The sequence below is a fragment of the Vidua macroura genome, chromosome 5 (genome assembly GCF_024509145.1).
Source record: "Vidua macroura isolate BioBank_ID:100142 chromosome 5, ASM2450914v1, whole genome shotgun sequence".
In the NCBI taxonomy this organism is placed as follows: domain Eukaryota; kingdom Metazoa; phylum Chordata; class Aves; order Passeriformes; family Viduidae; genus Vidua; species Vidua macroura.
In genome coordinates, this window is record NC_071575.1 from 53,822,737 (window position 1) to 53,844,801 (window position 22,065).

General features: G+C 39.1%; 1 protein-coding gene across 1 annotated transcript in view; it reads left to right on the forward strand.

Moving 5' to 3' along the window:
• PLXNB2 (plexin B2) overlaps window positions 1-22,065 on the forward strand; it is a 173,818-nt gene that overhangs the window by 99,026 nt on the left and 52,727 nt on the right. Inside the window, exons 7-14 of the mRNA XM_053977842.1 lie at window positions 2,703-2,803; window positions 4,904-5,030; window positions 6,443-6,593; window positions 9,074-9,188; window positions 9,869-9,971; window positions 10,457-10,558; window positions 16,065-16,157; window positions 17,349-17,430. Coding sequence (XP_053833817.1) covers window positions 2,703-2,803; window positions 4,904-5,030; window positions 6,443-6,593; window positions 9,074-9,188; window positions 9,869-9,971; window positions 10,457-10,558; window positions 16,065-16,157; window positions 17,349-17,430 — 874 coding nt within the window. The remainder of the gene's footprint in view (window positions 1-2,702; window positions 2,804-4,903; window positions 5,031-6,442; window positions 6,594-9,073; window positions 9,189-9,868; window positions 9,972-10,456; window positions 10,559-16,064; window positions 16,158-17,348; window positions 17,431-22,065) is intronic.

Sequence of the window (22,065 nt, forward strand, 5' to 3'; positions counted from 1 at the left end):
TGAGAGAGGGGTTACTTTTTTTTTTTTTTTTTTTTTTTTTTTTTTTTTTTTTTTTTTTAGTTGTTGTTACTTCTCATTTGGCTTCTGTTCAGATTTGGAACACAACTCCAAGCTTCAACATTGTCCACAAAACTCCGGGTGGCCTGGCCCCCCATTTGACAAGCTGGCACATTGTGTAAAAACCCTGAGGTCTGCACCAGGCTACTGTGTGTGCTGCTGAACAATGTAAGGGATAGCAGCAACACTGAAGGAAGACAAGACAAGCTTTCTGGTGACAGTCAGCTTAAAATGATAGAATTCAGAAAGACAGCATAAAGTTTTTTTTTCAGAGACAACTGCCAAAAAAAAAAAAATCAATCACTACAAAACACTTAAATTTAGAATGCAGCAAATTTCTGCTGAAGAAAGGGTGTAACTTAAATCTTTTCCAAGTAGCTCTTGTAGACACTGCAGTTTCTGAATAATCTGAATAATAGCTTTCTTTTACAAAACCCGTTTAGCTTAAATATGAATAGCTAAAGTTAGGAGCTCTGTAATGGCATTGCATTACTGTCATCTCCAGGAGTTAATTACAGTGAGCAGTCCCACCCACTTTTAGAAGTAGATAGACAGGAGGAGAATGGAGGCATTCGGAGCTGGGAGAAACAAAGTGACATAAGCAAGGGGAGAAGAATAAGAGATGAAATATGTATTTCTGGGTTAGGCATGGCTGTGGCTTGTGGGAATAGAGATATCAGAACCCTGATTTGTGTGTTTTAATGGTTAAAGGTAAACAATAAAGAATAACTGGCTGCACTGACAGGCATGCACGCTGCTGAGCTACCTGGCAGATGCAGACTGTCCCAGCATTTAGAAATTAATTTCTTGGGTTCTGTGAGCACTTGAACAAAGAGGAAGAGGTGATGTGGTAGATGATAACTTCTTTAAAAAGAAATCAGAGAAACACAGGGAAAAACAATACAGAGTTTAAGATCCACAGTGAGAATCAAGCTCTTCCTTTCCGGTTTCACCTTTCTCCCCTCTTTTCTCCCGGCTTCTGTTGTGGTGCCAAGAGCAGTGGGGGATTTTGAGCAAATGCTTTCAGCATTCAGTTCCCTCTGCTCCTAAAATTTGAACAGAGTGCAGGAGAAACCCTTGCACCTTCTTGTGGGACTTGGAAAGGAGTTAGCACCCCTGTGCTGCTCATGCTGGTTCATTCCAAGTGTGCATCACTGGTAGGATCCCAGGTTCCTTAAGGTACTTAATGTATTTGGAGGAAAGCAGAAGTCTGTAGCAGTCACTTACCATGACTAAGCTTGTTTGCTTGTTTTAGTTTTTAACACTTTTTGATTTAGAGTGCCAACTCAAAAAGCCCTAAAATTAATTTATTTGCATTTTGTAATTGGCCGTTAAAGGAGCTGGTTTTTTGGGTTTGGTTTCGGTTTGGTGGGTTTTTTTGTCATTAAGGTCACACAAAACTTGCAGAGAGGGCAATCTCTAGGGCTTGTTTATGCCTGCCAGAATTGTGAAACAAATATTTTGTCAAATAAAAAAAAATCATTGACTGGATATTAAATTACTTATGGGTACCAGTTAGTGAATGAGTGCCAGTGATGCAGCTCCAGTTAGCTAAAAAGAAGAGAATGCTGAAAAGGTAAACCCCTCTATTAATAAATGCAAGAAAAATGCACAATATTGACATTTGTCTTAACTAAGTAATTTTCTTTAACTCTCCGAATATGAAGAAAAGGCCAAACTCAGACTGTCAAAGTAACTTCATAATTGCCAGTGAGATGAGACTGGCATTATATTAAAATGAGACTATAAAGCCTACCTCTCAGAGTTTCTGTTTCTACATTTTTTGTGCTCTTTAAAAATAAAATGTAGTCATAAACGGGAAGATGTATGTCCTGTTTTCCTCTTGCATCATTGCAGCAGCATAGCTAAAAGAAATGGCTCTTCTTTCTGTGAGCCAAAGAAAACGTTGTTTGTTCTCCGCACCAAAGGAAATCAAAACTAGAAGCTGTATATTTACTGGGGAAATGAGACATGAGAACTGATGATGTTCTTTCCCCTGCTGTTTCCTGTCATAATTATTTCCATTTTATTTAGTGAATGTATTCCATGGTGGAAGGTTATGCACAGAGAAGTGCAGTAACCCAAAACGCCCTGGCTCTCTCATGCTTGCAGACTTTCTGAAATGCCTTCTGTCTGGAAGTGCATTTCCAAACAATTTCACCTCCATGGTAGTGATAGGGAGAGAAGAATATTCTCTTTAGAAAATTATCTAGTCAGTACCAAGTTCATCTTTTGAAAGTATCCACCCTGCAGTAGCTGCTTCTTGAGTTCAGAGTATCACTGATGCAGTTTCTGTCCTGAGGTGCAGATTTCCACAGGTAATATAACTGGAGGAACTGAAAAGCTCAATTTTTGTAAAGTTTGCTCATAATTCTTGATTATAACAATGTCCTACATTACTTTGAAGACAGATTAGATAATACTGGAGTGAAAAAAAAAGCAGAAAAAAAGTATGTGAATTTAGACTTTGTTAAGGGGTAAAAGAACAGACTGGTTCTATACATATTTTGTTAAAATCAGGCTGAGCTCTGAGTATAATAATACAGCTGCCACAGGCAGTGACACTGTACAGCTAAGTCCACAAATGTTTCCACCTCCTTATGCCATTTTCAGCTGTTAGGTTTGCCTTGCTTTTGGTTTTCCAGGTGTACCGATTACCTGTGCAGGACTGCCACAAGTACACGGACTGTGAGAAGTGTGCCCAAGCGAGGGATCCGTACTGCGGCTGGTGCGTGAGGGAGGGCAGGTGAGTGCTGCCAGGTGTGCTCAGCTGCAGGCAGGGAGCTGCTCCAGTTCTGACGTGTGCTCTGGGTCACTGCTTGGCATGGTGATCCCAGCTCTTCGTATTCAGCCTTATGCTCCTGACAGTCATTTAATTTTATCACACAGACATTGATATCAATGTTCTGTACACAAGTCCCCATTGACTTCTTCAGATTTGATTATTTTGGGAAAAAATATACTTTTCTGCTGGTAGTGAGAATGATTATACATCTTCTAATTGCATGTTTTATCACTCTTTCAATTGTACAGTCACATGGTCTCCCAGAAAATAAAAAAAAATACTCCCTATTTCAGATTCAGAAACTATAGCATGTATTTAAAATACATCAGTAAAATGTAAAAAAGAACATAAAAGAAAGACAGGGTGTATAGCTCAAATGCTGGTTTTACATAATCATCTATCAAGATGTGTAGCTACAGGGAACCCTCACCTGCCTGCAGAAGAGCAGAAAGTGACATTTTGCTGACTATCTGCAGAGGTTCACTGAATGAATATTCAAGCACATGTAAACTAGGACAGCACTGAACAGCCCTGGAATGTCTCTTCTTTACACTCTGCATTGATTAGAGTGCCGAAAGGGAAGAGCAGTCCTGCAGTTCTCTTTTTGACTACTAAGTTAATTAACCCCTTGGCATGAGTGGTTGGGAATTCGTGATTCTAACTTCTTGCTGTTGGAACAAAGGGGCTGTTTAATTATAGTATGCAGATGAATTTCAGGCTTCTAGTTTCCTGCCTGAAATTGTGAACTATCACATTAGGTTACCAATCAGCCTGATGTAGCATAATATGGAACACTGCAGAGAAACTTATGTGGTGTGTGCAGGTTTATGTAATATACTGTAACTCCTTCAGCCTGGGGTTTCAGTTGCTGTGGATGAAGCCTGAGAATTTGGAATGTAACCTCAAACTCCTCCTGGGCTGCTGGGAGTTGAAGGCTTTGGCATATATCATAAAAAAGACAATTTTCCTTAGATTTCCCTTCAGGTTTCTGATATGACCACTGACCTCAATATCTCAAAATATTAATGGTTTCTGAGAACAGGCAAACATGAATTTTCACATTTGCTAATATTATTTCCAAAGGCGAGAAAAAAAGTTCTTCATTTCTAAGTTTCAGTTCTGTCTCATGATCACACACAGCACTTAGTAGTGTGTTTAGGGATATGTAATGTGAATGTTTACTCTGTATGTAAATGATTTGTTTAAAGGAGGTTTGACCGAGCTGTGCGACAGCTGCACTGCATTAAAGCCCCTGATGAGTTAATAGTCAACTTTCTGCTACAGCAGACAGAGATCCTCCAGCATTTTCTTTTAAACTTTGCACAGAATGGAAAGAATATACATGAGACTGTCCCCACCTCAACAAGCTTTTGTAGCCACACACAGCTTCTGTACTGCAGCATTTCTTCCTGTACTTGAGCTGGGAAAATCTTCCAGTGTTTTTGGTGAGACCACACAACTGCTCTTGTCTTCCCATAATTGTAACACTGCTTTGGCAGAAAGAGGTCTTAAATAGTGGCAGTTGCTAATGAAAATATTCCCTACAAAATAACGTTTCTAGCACTGGAGTTACACAGAAGCTCTCCACAAGCTTGTATGCCCCCAGCAATACTTCTTTGTTGCATCTTGCTCTCTTGAGTGTTGTGTCTTATCAGTGGCAGCACATAGGTGTCTGCCATTTGACCTGCAGAAAAAAGACAGTCTGTGCCCTCTCACTCAGAATGTTGTTACATATTGCAATGAAGATTATCAGCTTGATTTCAGATGGCTCCACTGCCCTGTGATTCCTATGCTGTCACTGCCTGGATTTGGGTTGTCTGATTCAAGGTGCTGTCCAAAATAGTATAGGCACTTGCTCTTGACATGTCAAACCATCAGTTGTAATTGCACCACTTATTCTGTTAAAAATTCTCTAATAGCAACCCCACTAGTCAATATTAAAGCAAATTTGTAGTCATCTTGTGTTGTAATTTCAGTCTCTAATCGTGAAATTATTGCGTAATTCAGAGAAAGCATAGTCCAGCTATAATACTGCTTTGGGTTTTTTTCCTTTTTTTCCAGGTGCACAAAGAAGGCAGACTGTGGTGCAGCTGATAAGGAGAACCACTGGCTGTGGAGTCCAAGTGGCACATGTGTGACTATCATTAGTGCAGACCCTCTAAATATGAGTCGCAGAGCTCCTGCTAAGGTATAACAGGAAGATGATTTCCATAAATATTCTTTAAGCACATTGATGTGACTACCAGAAAGATGAATATCTGATTTCTTTATGCACAGTGAAGACTAGGAATAGGAGGCTGTTTTGGTATCTCAGTCTCTGTCATTTCTCACAGTGCTCTTTCTTGCCTGCTGTTCTTGCAGGTTGAGTTCATGTTTTTGACCTCTGTAAACCAAAGTATGGATGATAAAGCACTTACACTTACCTGAATATTATGAAAGTGTTGCACACTGTTGTACAACTCATCAAAAGTAATTGGAAGGGGAGATTTCATGCTACCCTTTCAGCTTACTTGAGCATGAACTTAAGTAAGCAGTGAAGCCATAAACTGTTGCTTTAAAATCAGCAGTGGATTTGCCTACACAGCGGATACACAGAGAAAGTAAATTCAGCATGCAAAATTACTCTGTGGCAACAAAATTGAGTTTTTGGAGTGTGATCAGGTGTCATAGGGTGTCTCTAATTCCAAATGGAGCATGCCAATGCGGACTGAGTTTTCACCAAGTAAAATCAATAAAATGGCTTTTAATTCCTCTTAATCAGAAATAAAGAAACTTTCTTTCAAGTCACTTCAATTCCATTTCTAAATGATGTAAACAGCATTGTGTTAAGGCCATTTCCATGCTGAATAAAAATATTAGTAGAGTATAACTGCTTTCAGTGAGAAAGGGATAATTGTCTTTTCTACTGGCAATACAACATGGAAAAAGTTAGACTGTATAATTAACCCACTTGAAACATTAAGTCAAGAACAACATCCCAAATTTCAGCTGAATTGTTTTCTTTCCTTGTTAAGTTTTCCCATCTTATTTTGTTATTTTTTAGTTTCTCAAATGCTTTCTTTCACTGAGGAAGCTAAGATCTCATCACCACTCAGAAATCCTTTCTCAGTATTGGATTTTTTGCATTTGCCTGGAGTCTTGAGGAAGCCACTTTTCTGTTCATCTCTTTCAAACTCCACCATTTCCAGCCTATCCAGCTCTGTTTTCATTATTCACTAAGAACACCTAAGGTTAATGTAATATTAATTAATTTTGTCAGGGTTTAAGTGTTAGCCATTCTGTTTACTGTTGCTAAACTGGATGCTGAGGACAAGAATAAAAGGTTTTGGGTGTATCTGTACAGACAGTTTTGTTCTGGTCTAATGCATTGACAGGACAAGAGGTTTTTGTATCAGTCTGATTCAACAAAGACCAAGCCTGGAAAGATTGGTAGAGGTTTAAGGAGAAAAGATTAACAGATGGGAAGAAGTAAAAAATGAAAAGGAGAGCCATGTTCTGTGATGCTAGCTAAAATATCACTTTTGAAATTGAATTTTTCCAAGTCTTACTGGGTCTTAGCTCATTTCTTCCAAATACTTTACCTTTAAAAATTTTTTCCAGGTGGAACTGACTGTAAGTCCACTGCCAACTTTGTCTGAGAGTGACAAGGTTTGCTGTACCTTTGGTGAAACAGTGCATTCTGCTGAGTTGAAAGAAGGGGTTATTATCTGTGATCCCCCTGATATAATTCCTCCAACACCAAAACATCAAGGTAAAGAAATATTGCTACCCTACATAGGTAATAAGAGAAAAGAACATAGACTGCTGTTTCCAGTGTTATACTCTTATATGAGGTGCCTACAAGATGAGTTCTTTTCCTCTTCCAGTCCTTTTCCCCAAATAGTCTGTTGCTGAACTGTCAGTTTGCTCAAACTTTTTCTGTCAATATATTTACAAGCTGTAAAATTCCCAGTGTTTCTGCTTGGAACCTGAAACACTAGCTTGGTAGAGACATAGACATGGAGTCAGAAAGGTGCTATTCTGTGTCCCAGACAAACAAAACTCAGTTACCCTAATCTAAGCCTAAGCACTCTGACTTGTGGGGATAGAAGAGATTTGTACCTGCTTCAGCTATGAAGGAATTCATGTCTGACTTCTTAGTTTTGCTCCGGTCAACAGTGGCTTTTTTTCTGGTTCATTTTACAAGGCTATCCTTTCTAGCATCCAGCCTTCTGCTTCTTCTTCTGTGTGTTCTCCAACTTCTGCAGAAGTAAGCCTGGTGCAAAAATACTTCATCATATAATTAAAGACTGCACCATTGTTCTGAACCACTGATTATAGGCCTAAGGTCTGTTGCCAGCCATAATTCTGTGCAGTTTCCTAGACAGTTCTTTTTTTCATGCCATAGTTCATACATCTCGATGCATAAACACATGGAATGAAACTCATTACACAACACTGTTTATTATGTATCAAGTTTAAAAATCTGAAGAGAAATTACAAGCAAAAAACATGTGCTCTTACAACTTGCAGACATCCCCCTGAGGATAACTCTTTTATATGTATTATAACAGTCATGAGCTGTCAAAGTGATACTTGGAAGCACTTTTTAAGATAAGTTTCAATTCACTTAAGGCTGAAACAGGTAAAAATCTAATTTTAGTTGCAGGGAGAGTAATTACATTAAAATCTCATTATTGAATTTTACACTATCTGGGGTATGTCACAGTATCAGATTCTGCTAAGTGTTAAAGCAGCACTCTCTTATTTAAGGCAAATTCACATTCCCTGCATATTTTGTAAAGCAGGACATAAAGCAATGGGGTTGATAACTGTGATATCTTGATGTCATCCAGCATTAAATGTAAGACTAGAAGCCTGTCAGAGAAGGCATTAGAGCAAACAAGTAATCCAGAAATAATATGACTCTCTGAGTTGGTTGCACATCTGAAAGGATGTTCAAAAGTAATATTAGGGTGCTCAAAAACTCAGCAGACACCAGGAGAAGGCAGACAGCTACAAGTATTCACAGAACCACGGAATATTTAGGGACATAAGGGACCTGAGGAGGTTACCTAGTGTAACCCCCTCGCTAAAGCAGGTTTACCTAAAGCAGATTGCACAGCATCTCATCCAGGTGGGTTTTGAATGTCTCCAGAGAAGACTTCACAATCTCTCTGGGCAGCCTTTTCCACTGCTCTGTCACCCTCAAAGTAAAGATGTTTGTCTTCCTATTCAGATGGACCCTCCTGTGTCTCAGCTTGTTGTTCCTCATTCTGTCTGAACAGTGTGGCCCCATCTTTGACACCTGCCCTTAAGATATTTGTATGCATAGTATTTGTATATACTCCTGGCAGTCTTGAGACATCCAGTTACTGTTAAAAAGCCCTATTTATGTTGGAAAAGTCTGGGTTGTTTGGTTTCAAAAGGAATTTCTAGGAAGGATGTCTTTTCTCAGTCATGTTGTTAGGAAATCCCCTGTAATTCCTGAAGTATTCAAGGGGACCCAGTGCAGGCAGAGGTAACTTTCAGCCAAGCAGCTGATGGTCTTCCAAGAACCTGTTCAAGGAAAGCAGAGTTTGAAATTGCTCAATAGCTTGTGAAATAGCTTGTCATAAGGGCTTAATGATTCTGCAAAAGGTATTTCAAACAGTTTCACTCTTTAGTAATAATCCAGACAAGAAGTACATTTGTGGAGAAATCATGTATGGCAAACTGAAGCTCACAAGTGCCTGTGGTAACTGTTGCAGGCATTGTTGGGCATTAACCACAAAGATCACTTGAATTCACATAACATTTTTAATTCACATATAAAAGAAGGAATTGTACATGTAGACATTAATATTTAAGAAAATGTTTTATTTAAAATTACTGTTCTTGTGTCAGTTTTCATCTGTGTTCAATTATGTCTTTAATCAGTTTTCCTTGTTCTTCTAGACTCTTTAAAATATAGCATGATGATAGCACCACTGAAAAACACTTCCATAAAGCAAAGTTATTCTTTAATTTTGCTTCTTCCCTTTTTTCTCTCTCTGCTTTTCTTCTGAGAACTGTGTGCTGAAAATTTTTGTAAAGCTTAAAAAGACAAAACAGAACTTACACACTTAAAGTCATGAGATCCAGAGTGTTAACAGTATAGTTAAATATTTGCTTATGTCCTGTAAAATAATAAAACTGTTATCACTGTATCATTCAGCTCAAGAGCTGAAGAATTCAATGACCACTTGGATAATTTTTTTTCTTTTGTGATAGATCATGTTTCAGTTCCACTTCAGTTAACCTTTGAAAAGAACAAGATTTTCTTTGCATCACATACTTACCCTTTTTATGACTGTGAAGAAGCAATGAATCTTATTGAAAATCAGCCGTAAGTATTTCAGCTTCTTAAATGTTTAGGTCCTGTAGCTTGGTGTGTAAGGTAACTGGCACCTGAATTACTCAATCATTTCATAATTAAGCCTTTGGCACTCAAAATATGTGAGTGTCTGAATCCTTTTTCTTATATTTTAATGGAGTTTAAAAATGGTTGAAGGGCACCTGGTGAGCCAGCAACATAAAGCATGGAACAGAAATATTCATGGCACATATAATTAAGGCGTGTTCATTGTGTTGCCATTTCTGTAGCTGCTAATGTGTCTGCAGGTGAGCAACATGGACATCTGTGTGCCTACTTGTTCCCTGTAACAATAGTAGTTTGGTGCTTCGGGTTGCGGTGCCTTCAAATAGGGCAGGTGCAGCCAGGCCAAACCCTTTGTTCATCCCTATGTATGAAGGTTGATCAAAATCACTTCCAGTTCCGTTAGGCTTGATCTCAAAGTTTTTGCAAATGCTATGGTTTTCTGATCCTCGCTCAAATATTTATTTAAGGCATAAAATAGCTTTTTGAGGCTCTTGATCTGTTCTTATGAAGTTTTGAGCTTAAAATAGTAAGGACACTCTAACAGACTGATCTACCCTCTATGAATAAATATGGAATTTAATTTACTTTTCTTTTTAGTGGGGGAAAAAGCCTGACAATTTGTCATGACTACCATGTTATATTTATAGATGCTATTCCTGTGCAAGCAATAGATGGAATTGCCAGTGGGACTGGAAGAGACATATCTGTGAAGAGTCCTCTTCAGTACAAGATGTGATTAAACAAAATATGGTAATGTTTAAAAATAAGGTTATTAGGTTTTTTATTAGAACACTTCAATATTTTGTTTGCTGGATCTCTTTTATCAGTTGGTTGAATTAGAGATTTGAAAATTATTAGAAAGTTAACTCCAGAAGCGTAAGGTGGTTTTTTTTAGTGACAGTGCGGGGGTGGGAATTTAAGGGTGTGATTGAGGCGGGGCAGTGTGTCTGAATAACTCCTGAAAGGATATTTCTGTTCCTTTTACTATTTTGCTTCAATGGGAGGAACGAGATTTCAAGGCAGGGACAGATAATCACCCACAGCTTTGACATATGCTGCAGTCATTTTTAGCATGTCTAATTTGAAAGGGTGTAATCAAATCTGTCACTGTATTTTAAGCACGAAGTTCTTCAGAACAATCATTCTATTGTCCAAAGACCATTGGAGCTTGTTGTGATAAGACTTTTTATTTGTAATATTACTTGTAATAACATATAAAATGTATCTTTCCCCAGGAAGGAGAATGCCCACAGTTTCTAAACCCTGACCCTTCAATAATACCTATGGAGTACCAAACAACTGTATATTTTGAGGGAAAACATCTAGATTATTATCAGGTAAGCAGATTAATTCAATGCTAGCTGTCATTTAAATGCCTCTTAAACTGCATCCACACCCCTAAACTAAAGCATTAGTTCATGTGCCTTGGAGATCCTGCTTGTAATTTAAAGAAAGAAAAGGGCCACATATTAAAGTTTGATATAATATTGGTTACTGTGGTAGAGTGATCACCAAGAGAAAATCAGAGCTGGAGAAAATATTCTAGCTATTAAAATGTAGGGGACACTATAAAGAATGTAAGATGGACCTATTAAAACTGGACAATTATTTTTCATGTAATGAATTGAGAGGAGATGTAGGAATTGTCAATGTTTCGCATCTTTTTCTAATTAAATACTTAATGGGTTTTGTTGCTATTGTTCTAGAATGACATGAATCTGTGTGCTTAATTCAGTTTTCACCTTCCAAACACAAAAATGCATTCAGACATTAAATGTTTCTTAGTTTGGATAACATCATCTTTCACTTCTCTCTCTCTCTCTCTGTGTGTGTGTGTGTGTGTGTGTGTGTGTGTGACCATCAAACCAGAAGATCAGGTGTTTTCTCACCCATAGCAAAGGCTTCTCTTTCTTAGTACTTGCTTCCAGAAAATAAATTACAAAGTCTCTAAGTCAGATAGACCTCAGGGTTTTAATTGCATTATAGTCTAGACAACGCATAACATGTTACTGTTAGTTGGATAAAAATGAAGCTTAAAAAACATTTCTCAGTGATAGCTCAAGTGTTGTTTTCAGTTTCTATTCTTTGTTTCTGTGTTGTCTTTGTGTAAATGTGAATTGATGATAGATGCACTGGGGAGTGCATCAATTTCTTTTAATACTGGCCATCTATCAAGGGAAAGAAGGCCCTTCTTTTTGAAGTTTTTTTTTTTCCTTTTTCAAATTGGAATGCTGTATAGCTTCTAAATTCCTTCTATCACCTTTGCTGCTCCTGCCAAGGGATGGAAAAGGGTCAACAGGCCTGAAGAGTAGCAATGTAAGAAGGGTATTCAGAGAAGTGCAAAAAGCAACCTGTAAGCACCATATAAAGACCATGATGGGTGTCACTATTATAAACATATATGGAAACTGTGCTACAAAAACATATGTTCAAAAATAAACATTTTTGTTTGAAGACCTTAAAATATATGCAGACAGTGAAATGCAAATTTGGTGAATTTGGTCTGTTCTCCAAGATTCCAGAACTGGTCCCTGGTAGGATGTCTGGCTGTGTGCAACATGTGGCATACAACACCTCTCCTACACCCGCAGCTAATTGAAAAGTATTCTAGAGATTATACTTGTATATCTTTTGCTTAACATTGTGAAGAGCTGTTTTTCTGCCCAAGAGGAAAATTTTTTCTTGCTCCCTTGTTATAACTGGAAGAGCCCTTTCTCTCTCTAGAGAAATTCAGGGCAGATGCATAATCTGGATGTGCTGGATTTGACTTCTAGTGGACCCTTGTCCTCCAAGGAGAAACAGCAGCAGGAATGCAAAAGCTACTTCATCTAGTTTATTATTCTATTAATAAGCACTTTAATCTTTCTGAACAACTAGTAACAAAAAGGGAATGGAGAAAAGGCTGCTGGGTTTTTTTAATTCTGTGAGATATCAACTGCATTTAACAAATGCAAAGACACATCCTGTGGATTGAATGCTTTGTCATGAGTAGCAATGTTAGACAGTTTGCCTACAAAATGTATTTATTTAACTTGGAACTGGGAAGGCTTACGAGGAGTTCAAGTCTAGGTAGGAAGTCAAGGTGAATGCATAGTCCCAAAACTGGAAAGATGCTGGAGAGCAGTGAGTGTCAAATGATGTCAGAGAATTTTTCTTGGGTGGGAGCAATGCGAAAATGTCATGTGGTCAGCTCCATATATCCTGGTAGAGAGGTGTGTTTTTAAGTCAAAACAAGAATGCCTTTAGTGACAGGACTTCAATAAACACATACAGTGACTACAGCTGTATACACAGCCCTTTAATATATGTGATAACAGACAAATAAGGCATGAAATAGTTGTAATCGTACAGGCACTCATGCCTGTGGAATCATGCTATGTGAAGCAGTAACTTTGATGACTGAAAGTTCATTTGAATGAAGGGCATAACTTACACTCAGCCTTTGGTAAACATTTCATGGAAAACAGGGTGGCTCAGGAGAAGCCATGGATGGATATTTTGTAGGGGTTGGCCCACAGCCTGAATGCTAAATAGCGTTTGGTTTCTCATGTGGAACAATTTTGCCACAGGATATGCTGGGCATTACAGCATCTTTGAAGCTAGCAGTCATGCAGCTATGAGCACATTTAAAGTCTTTATTGGTTAAGACATTGGTATATCCATTTTCCTCCTATTTTCTTTGCCTAAGTACTTGCTTAGAAAAAGCAAAAAATTAATGTTGTGATGTCACTTTCAACTACCGGTTCTATTATCTTGATTTTAATCTGTGCTTTACTTAAAGGGGTGTTGCACACGCAGCCTTGCCATGGGTGACTAAGTGCACTATCCAATATTGTGCATATAAACATCTTCATCTCTAGGTGGAGATGAACATTAAAGGGCTTAGTGAGTAGGAGCAGTTAAAAAACTGCTGTTGCAGAACTATATCAAGAATTATTTCTATACTGGAAATATAGAAACTGCTGTACTTCCACTGAGGGTGGAAGTATAAACTCACACATTTTGTATGCTCCTCTTAACTTGTAAATGCTTAAAGTACAAAGACAAAGTTTCCTTGTGATAGCTTCCACTAGAGGGAAATAGCCTAAAAGAGGAGGAGCTGTTGACTGTTCTTCTGCCCCTCCTTCCTCTGAAAGAATTTTAGTAGGAAGGAGAGATAAATCCAAGCTGTTGTCATTCTCTTGGGAATAGCGCCATCCAGGACAGGCAGAGGGAGGGAAGTTTAGTACTGATCAGTCATACTGCTTCAATTTCTGAGAGGCATTCTCCAGCTGAGTCCTTGAAAGATTGGCACAGTAGGAGAGACAGATGTACCGGCATCAAGATAACCTTATTAGCCTGCCAAAGATTTTCGTTAAAAGTAATTTCCCATTTGGATTTGTCTTTGTCATGTATGTCTGATGTGTAACCTGCTTCCTATGTTTGCTACACATCTCTTGCCCCAGAATTACTGACTGTGAGCTCTGCTGCCTTCTGCTCAAGAGCCTGGTAAGCAGCTCCTGATTTCAATGCACTCCAGGTATCAGCTGTCACACACACACCAAAGCTCTCCTCCTCTCCCAGAGCCTGCTGTTAAGCATGTAGGAAAGCCTTACACAGGAGCAGCAGAATTTGAAAACTTTTGAAAAACACATTATATTAAAATATGTGGGGCAAGGAAAACAAGGCAGCATTACTATTAAAAAAAAAAAAAAAAACATTTGTAAGGAGGTGCTTTAAAACTTGGACTATGTAGATGTTTTCTGTAAGGCAGAATGGACTATAAATTTTCAGACAAGGCTTTTCAGAGCTCAGTCAGTAGCTTATTTTCTATATCTAGCTTCCTAGAAGGAAGAAGTAAAAGGTTTGTTTTCTTCTATAAAATAACCACCCAGAGCATCAAGTCAGATCCTTTATCTGGTTAAAACACGTTGTCCTCCTCAGCCCCAAACCTTGGTGGGTTCATGTCCACTGCCCAACCTGTCACAGTGAAGATGCAGCAGGAAAGCTTTCCACTGCATTAATTAGATAAAATTAGTGACCCAGAAGGTACCTGTGTTTCCAACATTGAAGAAGTAGCTACAAATAAAAAGGAGAAGATGCTCATACACAAGACTTAGATGATAGCAGGAGACAATGTACTTAACCTTTGGAGTAGAAAAGAGGAATCAAATAACCATTATGTTTTTGCGGTGTGCACTCCAGACTCAGATGGCTCTGGTCAAAACCAGGGACTAGTTCTTTACATCCACAGTGAAGTTCTCAAGTTCAGGAAGGCCCCTGAGAGGGTCCTACACCTGGGGCAATGCAGAGTGGGGGTTGAATGGATTGAGAGTAGCCTTGTGGAGAAGGACTTGAGAATGAAACATCAGATGTGATCTGGCAATGTGCACTTGCAGCCCGAAAAACCAATTGTGTCCTGGGCTGCATCAAAAGAAGTGTAGCCAGCAGGTCAAGGGAGGTCATCTGTCTTCCTCCAGTCCACTCTCCTGAAACTTCAGCTGGAGTATAGCATCCAGCTCTGGGGTTCCCAGTACAAGAAAGATGTGGACCTGTTGGAATGGGTCCAGAGAAGAGACATGGAAATGATCAGAGAGAAGGTGGGAGCTGGAGTTCCTCTCATATGAAGAAAAGCTGACAGAGTTGAGGTGGTTCAGCCTGGAGGAGGTTCCTGAGAGACATTTTTGTGGACTTTCAATATATAAAGAGGGCTTATAGGAAAGATGGAGAGAGACATTTTACCAGGGCCTGTAAGGTCCTGGGAAAGGGGCAACACTTTTTGAAGTGAGAGAGGGTAGTTTTAGAGAGATAGGAAGAAATCTTTTGCAATGAGGATGGTGAGAGACTGGAACAGGTTGCCCAAGATACTTGTGTTTACCCCATACCTAGAAATGTTCAAAGCCAGGTATGGGGCTTCGAATAACCTGGTCTAGGGAAAGATGTCCCTGCCTATGTCAGGATTGTTGGACTAGATGGTCTTTGAAGGTCCCTTCCAACCCAAACCATTTTGTGATTCTGTAAAGGTGAAGGTTGTCTTGTCCCCAAGTGAGTTGTGATTTCATAAGTCTTTACCAACATTAGTGTATGAAAATATCCTTGCTACTCACTTCTTTCTAATATTCTTCTGGCAAAGCTGTTTGCATGTCTGTCCTATGGGCAGGAGAATGCTCCAGCACAGAAACAATGTCAATTTTAGCCAGCCAAGTTCTTTGACTGAATCACAGAACAGCCAAGCTGAGAGTTTTGTCAGTGCAGTGAAGATCAATATGTGCTACTGACTTAAGACAGGAATCAATAGATTTAGGATCTAGGGAAAAGAGAGGTAAAGATGTCTAGGAGGTAGTAACACCCTTAAATTAGTGCTGCCATTGAAGACTGTCCTATGAAAATACAGCTGGAGTCATTTTAAGGCAGGAGAAACGCAGCAAGAGCTGAGAGATGTTCATTCCAGTTTCCCATGCAACTCTTGCATGGATGCTCTGCCCAGAATCCCTACAGAGAAAACTTTTAAGGGCAGAACTCACACAGCTCTGTTAATAGCACATCTGATGTGTGAAGCCATCCAGTATTCACATCTCTTAGCTTTTTCTTATTGCTCCCTAAAACAGAGTGCTATATATGGTCTTGCGTTCCTTGAACTTCTTGATGTGCCTACCATGAATGAATTTTGGAGGAGTGCAGCAAAGTCACAGATTGCTCTGCCTCAGCTTGTCTCTAGCATTGCTTTAGAAGATGACTGTAACCAGTTAGCCTTCTCCATTTGGATTTGATTACTTCTAGTGCTGAACAGGATATCGCCTGGTGATATTTTACTATGCTTGGTGATTCTATACAAATTCTAAACTGAAATTTTCTCATCCTTAGGGTAAAAAATTTGTGGTTGGAAACAGCCAATTTGAATTTGAAGCTTCTGTTGATGAATCAGATGAAGGAAAATTTTCATTCGTGAGTAAAGAGGTAAATGTGAAAATATTATTCACCTACCAAATATGCTCAGTTCTTCTTCTAAACTGTTCCAGTAGCCACATGTGTCCAGAATTGCACAGGCAATATGTGTTTCCCTCAGAAAAGAAAGTCACCTCTGATGGAGCAGTAGTAGTCAAAGGCTACTGTTTTGGCTCAGAGCTCCTGAAGTCTCCCCTCAAAGTCCTCAATCTTTCTCCTTGATTTCTCTACCTGTGTAACCCATGGAATTATTGAACTGTCTCTGGAGGAATTTGAGACTACTACTGTTTTATTCTTCACTTTTTATGCAATCTAGTGAAATCATTGAGGCTAAAATGCAAGAATTTCAGTGCTGCTCTCCCTTTCCACATTCCAATTCATTATCTTTCCCATTTTGCATCTGTAAAAATGGGAATGGTAAGAATGGTAATAATATACTGTTGCTTGGCTACCAAGTAGTTATGCTTCTTTCACTCTTGCTTGTTTTATTGAGAAAGGAAATAATATTTTAAAAATGGTCTATTTTCTAAGCTCCAAGTTTGACTCACAAATGTTATGCTGACTTTAAACTTTATATCTTACAAGCTCACTAACTAGTTTTGAGAATTAATGAGCATTTATGCATCATCTGTGCCTAGCACAAAGCATTTGCTTCATCAAGTGTCTGTATTTTTATTTGTTCTTCTTGTTTCCCAACAATTGTCATTGCTGCTCTTTCAACATGAGCAGAAGCTCATGTCTTGGAGCATGTGAACCTTGTGATTTGGCTGTAAAATGAGGAGGCTGCACTGTAAAAGATGCAAGAGATTTCCCCTCCATGTGGTGCGAGTCTGCTGTGCCCACAGAAGTAATGGGGCCAGATGGTGTGGGAAGGGAGAACTCAGCAGGGTCAGCAGCTATACTTACTGCCTCTGAACAGCACTTTTGCTGCTTTGATACTTATAATCAAATGTAAATTAAATTAATGAAAAGCAAGTATTCAAATATTGTTGTCCCTTGGTACTTGAAAATTCTGATTGTGAAGGATTAGGTTCATTAAAACATTTTTCTATAAATGTATCTGCCCAAGATGATAAAAGGCCATAGGGCTTGGGAGAGTTTCTAATACCTTCACAGGTCTGATTATTGAGAATCATAGAAAATGCATGAAATCAACCTTGCTAAATGAAGGTATAAATATCTCTATTATGTCATCTTTTCTAGTTTTTCTATAGTGCAAATGAGACCCTACAACTTAACTTGTCCATAAAAACAGATAAGGTCAAGATTGACAGCAAACTGATGGGTAAGTATGAAATATGGGATTAAAGGGAAATTAATTACAGTAAGCAGAAATCAATTCCTTCATAATTTGGAGTCTTGTTAATAAGAATGTTTCTAGGTTTTACTGGTTTGGGTGAAACTGACAGATCTGACAGATCAAAAGTTATTCATATTAAACTAATGCATTAAACATCTGTGTTGTCAGCAAGTTTGCCAGTGACACCACTCTGTGTGGTGCAGGTGACATGCTGGAGAGAAGGGATGGCATCCAGAGGGACTTTGATGGCCATGGGAGGTGGGCCTGTGCAAACCTCATGAGGGTCAACAAGGCCAAGTGCAGGGTCCTGCACATGGGTTGGAGAAATCCCAAACACAAATAAAAGCTGGAATATGAAGGGATTGAGAGCAGTCCTGCAGGGCATGACAAGCTGGACCCAGCAATGTGTGGGTGCAGCCCAGAAAGTCAGTCATATCCTGGGCTGGATCAAAAGCAGCGTGGCCAGCAGGGCGAGGGAGGGGATTCTCTCCCTCTACTCCACTCTCATGACACCCCACCTGCAGTGCTGCATCCAGCTCTGGGGCTGCCACATAAGAAGGGCGTGGACCTGTTGGAATGAGTACAGAGTAAGAGCCACAAAGATGATCGGAGGGCTGGAGCACCTCTCCTGTGAGGAAAGGCTGAGAGAGTTGGGGTTGTTCAGCCTGGAGAAGAGAAGGTTCCAAGGAGACCTTATTGTAATTTTTCAGTACTTAAAGGTCACTTATAAGAATGATAAGGACAAACTTTTTTGCAGGGACTGTTTTGATAGAACAAGGGGTAATGGAGGAGGCTTTTTTAAAGGGAGGCTGGTGAAACACTGGCACAGGTTGCTGTGCTCATTTCAGCTGGGGTAGAGTTAATTTTCTTCACACTGGCTAATACAGGGCTTTGTTGTGGGTACCAGAGAGATGGTAAATGCCCCATACCTGTAAACATTGAGGTTCAGGCTGGATGGGCCCCTGAAGAATCTCAGAATCATAGAATTGCAGAATATCCTGAGTTGGAAGGGACCCACAAGGATCATCAAGTCCAGCTCCTGGCTGTACACAGGACAATCTCAAAAATCACTTGATCTAGTTGAAGATGTCCCTGCTCATTGCAGAGATTTGGACTAGGTGACCTTTAAATGTCTCTTCCAACGCAAAGTATTCTGATTTTATGATTCTATAATTTTCAAGATTGCTTTTGCTCTGAAGTGCAATCCTAATAGCAAAGCTTCCAAGTTCATACTTAAGTATGAAAATTAAACACTTAAGTATTTTGATATTTTTCTTCCAGTGGTCTTTTCCTTTCCTCAATGAACTTTCCTTGTCAAACAGCAGAAAGAGCCACTTGTCACAGCCACTCATATGGACTTTACCTGAAATCTCATCTCTTAGCTGTGTCTCAGTTCAGACAGGTTCTGCAGTCCCTGTTATCTGGCAATCAAGAAAACACAGAAACATTCAGTGTGTTTTCATCTCATTACTCTATTCATTTCTTTCTATTAAAAAATAAATTAAGAATTATAGCACAAAGACTTGATCTCGTGTAAAAATCCCTTTATGAATATAAATTTAATTTCTTTTCAATATATAATAATGAAGCAATGAAGGCTAGTCCTGAACTGAGGTAAGAAAGTTCCTTTAAAATCAATGGAGGAGTACCTAGGAGCTGAGACCTACCTTACATGTTTTTGGACTGACATTTAAGGCAGAATATTGCAAATACTATGAGGCAACCCTCTTGTTACTTGCTTGATGGGTCAACATCAGGAAAATACTAGTAGCCCAAGTAATTTCCTCTGCAGAATAAATCTTTAGACTGTATTTTTCCAACTGTATGATATTTAAATCTATTCTCTTTCATATTGGTAGCATGAACTTTGTTTTTAGAAGATTTTTCCTTATGCTTCTGTGTGCAATGTTAAAAGACTTAAAAGAGGACCTGGCATGAATGTTACAGGGAGGTCATATTACAATCTCACACTGTCTTAATTTCCATTCCAGAGGCTGTCATGTTTAAAACTGCAGAATTTTGACCAAATATTCCCAACATCTTTTTTTCGAAGTCAGGGAAAAACATTAAAAACAAAACAAAACAAAAAAGTAGCTAAATTATTCAAGAAATGTTATCATTCAAATTGAAATATAGAACACACCCAAGAGGGGAATTGAGAAATTATCAACAGATGTCTCTTTTTAGTATAAAAGGGATTTTTTAAAATCCGAATTCTTTCTGACTTTCAGACTCCCTTGCCGTATGAAATCCAGAGCGTAATGTGTTTTTATGTATCTTGAAAAGAATTGGCTTTGGGTATATGGCTGCTGCTGAGAAGCACCTTTGAACCTGCCAGTGAAAGAACCCTTTCTTTGTATGACACTTAGTGAATATTAAGTTATGATAGCATTTTTACATCTCAAGCCATCAGGGGTTCTGAACAGTGTGAAATCCAATATATCTCTTTTATCCTTTGTCCTTTTTATCGATGATATCACAGCTGGTATCTCAAGGTGACGGATAAGAGTCTGAATCTAATGAGTAGCTTGCTGCTGGTACATATAATGAGCTGATCAGTGAACAAGGGGAGCAGTTAATGCTTTGAGGCCATGGCTTTCTTCATTGCATTTAAGCTACTGGATGTGAGGGACATCAAGACTTTGCAGTGCTGACATTGTTTACTGAGGGGTGGAATAAGAATCTCTGTCCAGCCAATGGAGGATAATAAAGTAATTCAGTAAACATATTCCCATGCTGTACCTGGTGGCCATGTGGTCATCTGGGTGGGAAATGCAAGGTTTGGGAAGCAAAGGGAAGGATTTGCTCAACAATATTTATTGTTCAAGTGCCTGTGCAGTAGCAGTCTTTCAGAGTGCTGGAATAAGAAAGCAATCTGGTTCCTGTAAAAGTGATTTGCAGCAAGGAAACCTTTCCTTGCCACCGTCCACAAAGCAAACAGCAGCATACATGGGCTGTCAGTCTGGTGTTTTTCCCCAGAACTATGTCTACAAACAACATACAGAGTGGATAACTGACACACAAACTGCAGGAAATATTACAAATATTACTAGGTTTATGCTTATTGCTCAGTGCCTTCCATCTTGGTGTGCTCAGTATATGAAGCAAATTATGCTGCTCCTGCTTTGTGCTCATCATTTCCTTGGAAGTTCAAGATAGAAATTGAATTAAATGGATGCTCTTTCTCATTGATTCATTTTTACAAATACCAAAGTCCCTCCGTTTTGCATGCACATCTAATGTTTCTTTAGCTGATTTTGTGCTTGTAGAGCTACTTGAAACCAAGTAGATATGCTGACTAGAGGTAAGAAAGGGTTAAAATCAGGCTGCATCATTGCATTAACTCTTCATTGTAAGGGAAAGAAAAAACCTGTTATTATCTTAAAAACTAGCTGTGAAACTGAATGCTGAGAGTTTTAACCATACAACAGTTAGAGAAAAACTGCCTGCATGGGATTACATGTTCTCCTGCAAGTGGCAGAGACTAGCCAAGATTTGAGCATCTGCAATATTGTTCATGCCTAGCAGGGGAATAAGGGCACTGCTGAAAAAATAATGGAAAACTAGCATTCTCATTTTACTTTTCATTTCACTAGAAATCTGACATGGTAGTCTCTTGGAATTAGATTTCAAGAGCTACTGCTGCTGCTGTTATCTAGGAAGACAGCAAGTGTATTGAAATGCTGCTGACTGGAGGGTGGTTTTGCCAGTGTCCTTTGTAGAGTCCTGCTCCTCTGAGTGTAAAAGATTGTTTTAAATAGATGTTTTTAATGGCCTTTACTACATGCATCTCAAAAGGATTTGCTTTTGTCCACATCTGTTTACTTTCCTTTATTTCCTGCATCGTTAAGTATGAACCTCATTTGAAAAAAATCCAATGTCACTAAGGCTACTGTTTCTTGGGACTTAATGAAGGGAGGGGGAAGGGGAAGATGTTGAGTCTCTTTCTTGTATACCCCATTCCCATCTGCAAGCACATTTAACTCTTGAAAGAGCACAGGAGGAAACCTAAAAAGCTTTCTGCTGTTCTAGTAAGTTGATTTACAAGACTCAAAAAGTGGCAGAGCCTCAGTGGCAGAGGGCAAGAGGCTGTGTGGCCAGATATACAGAGCAGCAAAGAGTGGAGAGAAGCAGGGGGAAAAGGAGCAGAAAAGCAGGCAGCAAGATGTTTTCCTCTTTACAATAATCATCTCACCTCTCCAGGGAGGCACAGCACTTCCATGCTGGGTAATCCGGGCAAGTTGTGCACTTTCCCTAGAGAAACGTGTGGTGTCTTTTCATTCTGTTTTCTTCTGGGCTAGTTCTCAAGTGCATCTCCATATGTTTTTTGCAAGGCCAGGCTCTCCTTATGGTGTTGAATCACAAAGATATATCTCAAGGCTTTGCATCTATTTGAGAAAATTAGTTTGATTCAGTGACTGTGCATCATGCTGGAGATTGATGGGGGCCAAAACAAGCTTAGTGTCTGGGACAGTTGGTCTCTGCTTTATGAGTAAGAGAGATACACTATCAGACTTATTTCTTGGCTCAGAAAAGCTAGAACTAAACCCCACTACAGAAGGAACAAGGTGTACATCAGGGTGATGGTTCAAGATAAAAGGGAAAACAAAAGCAAGAAAA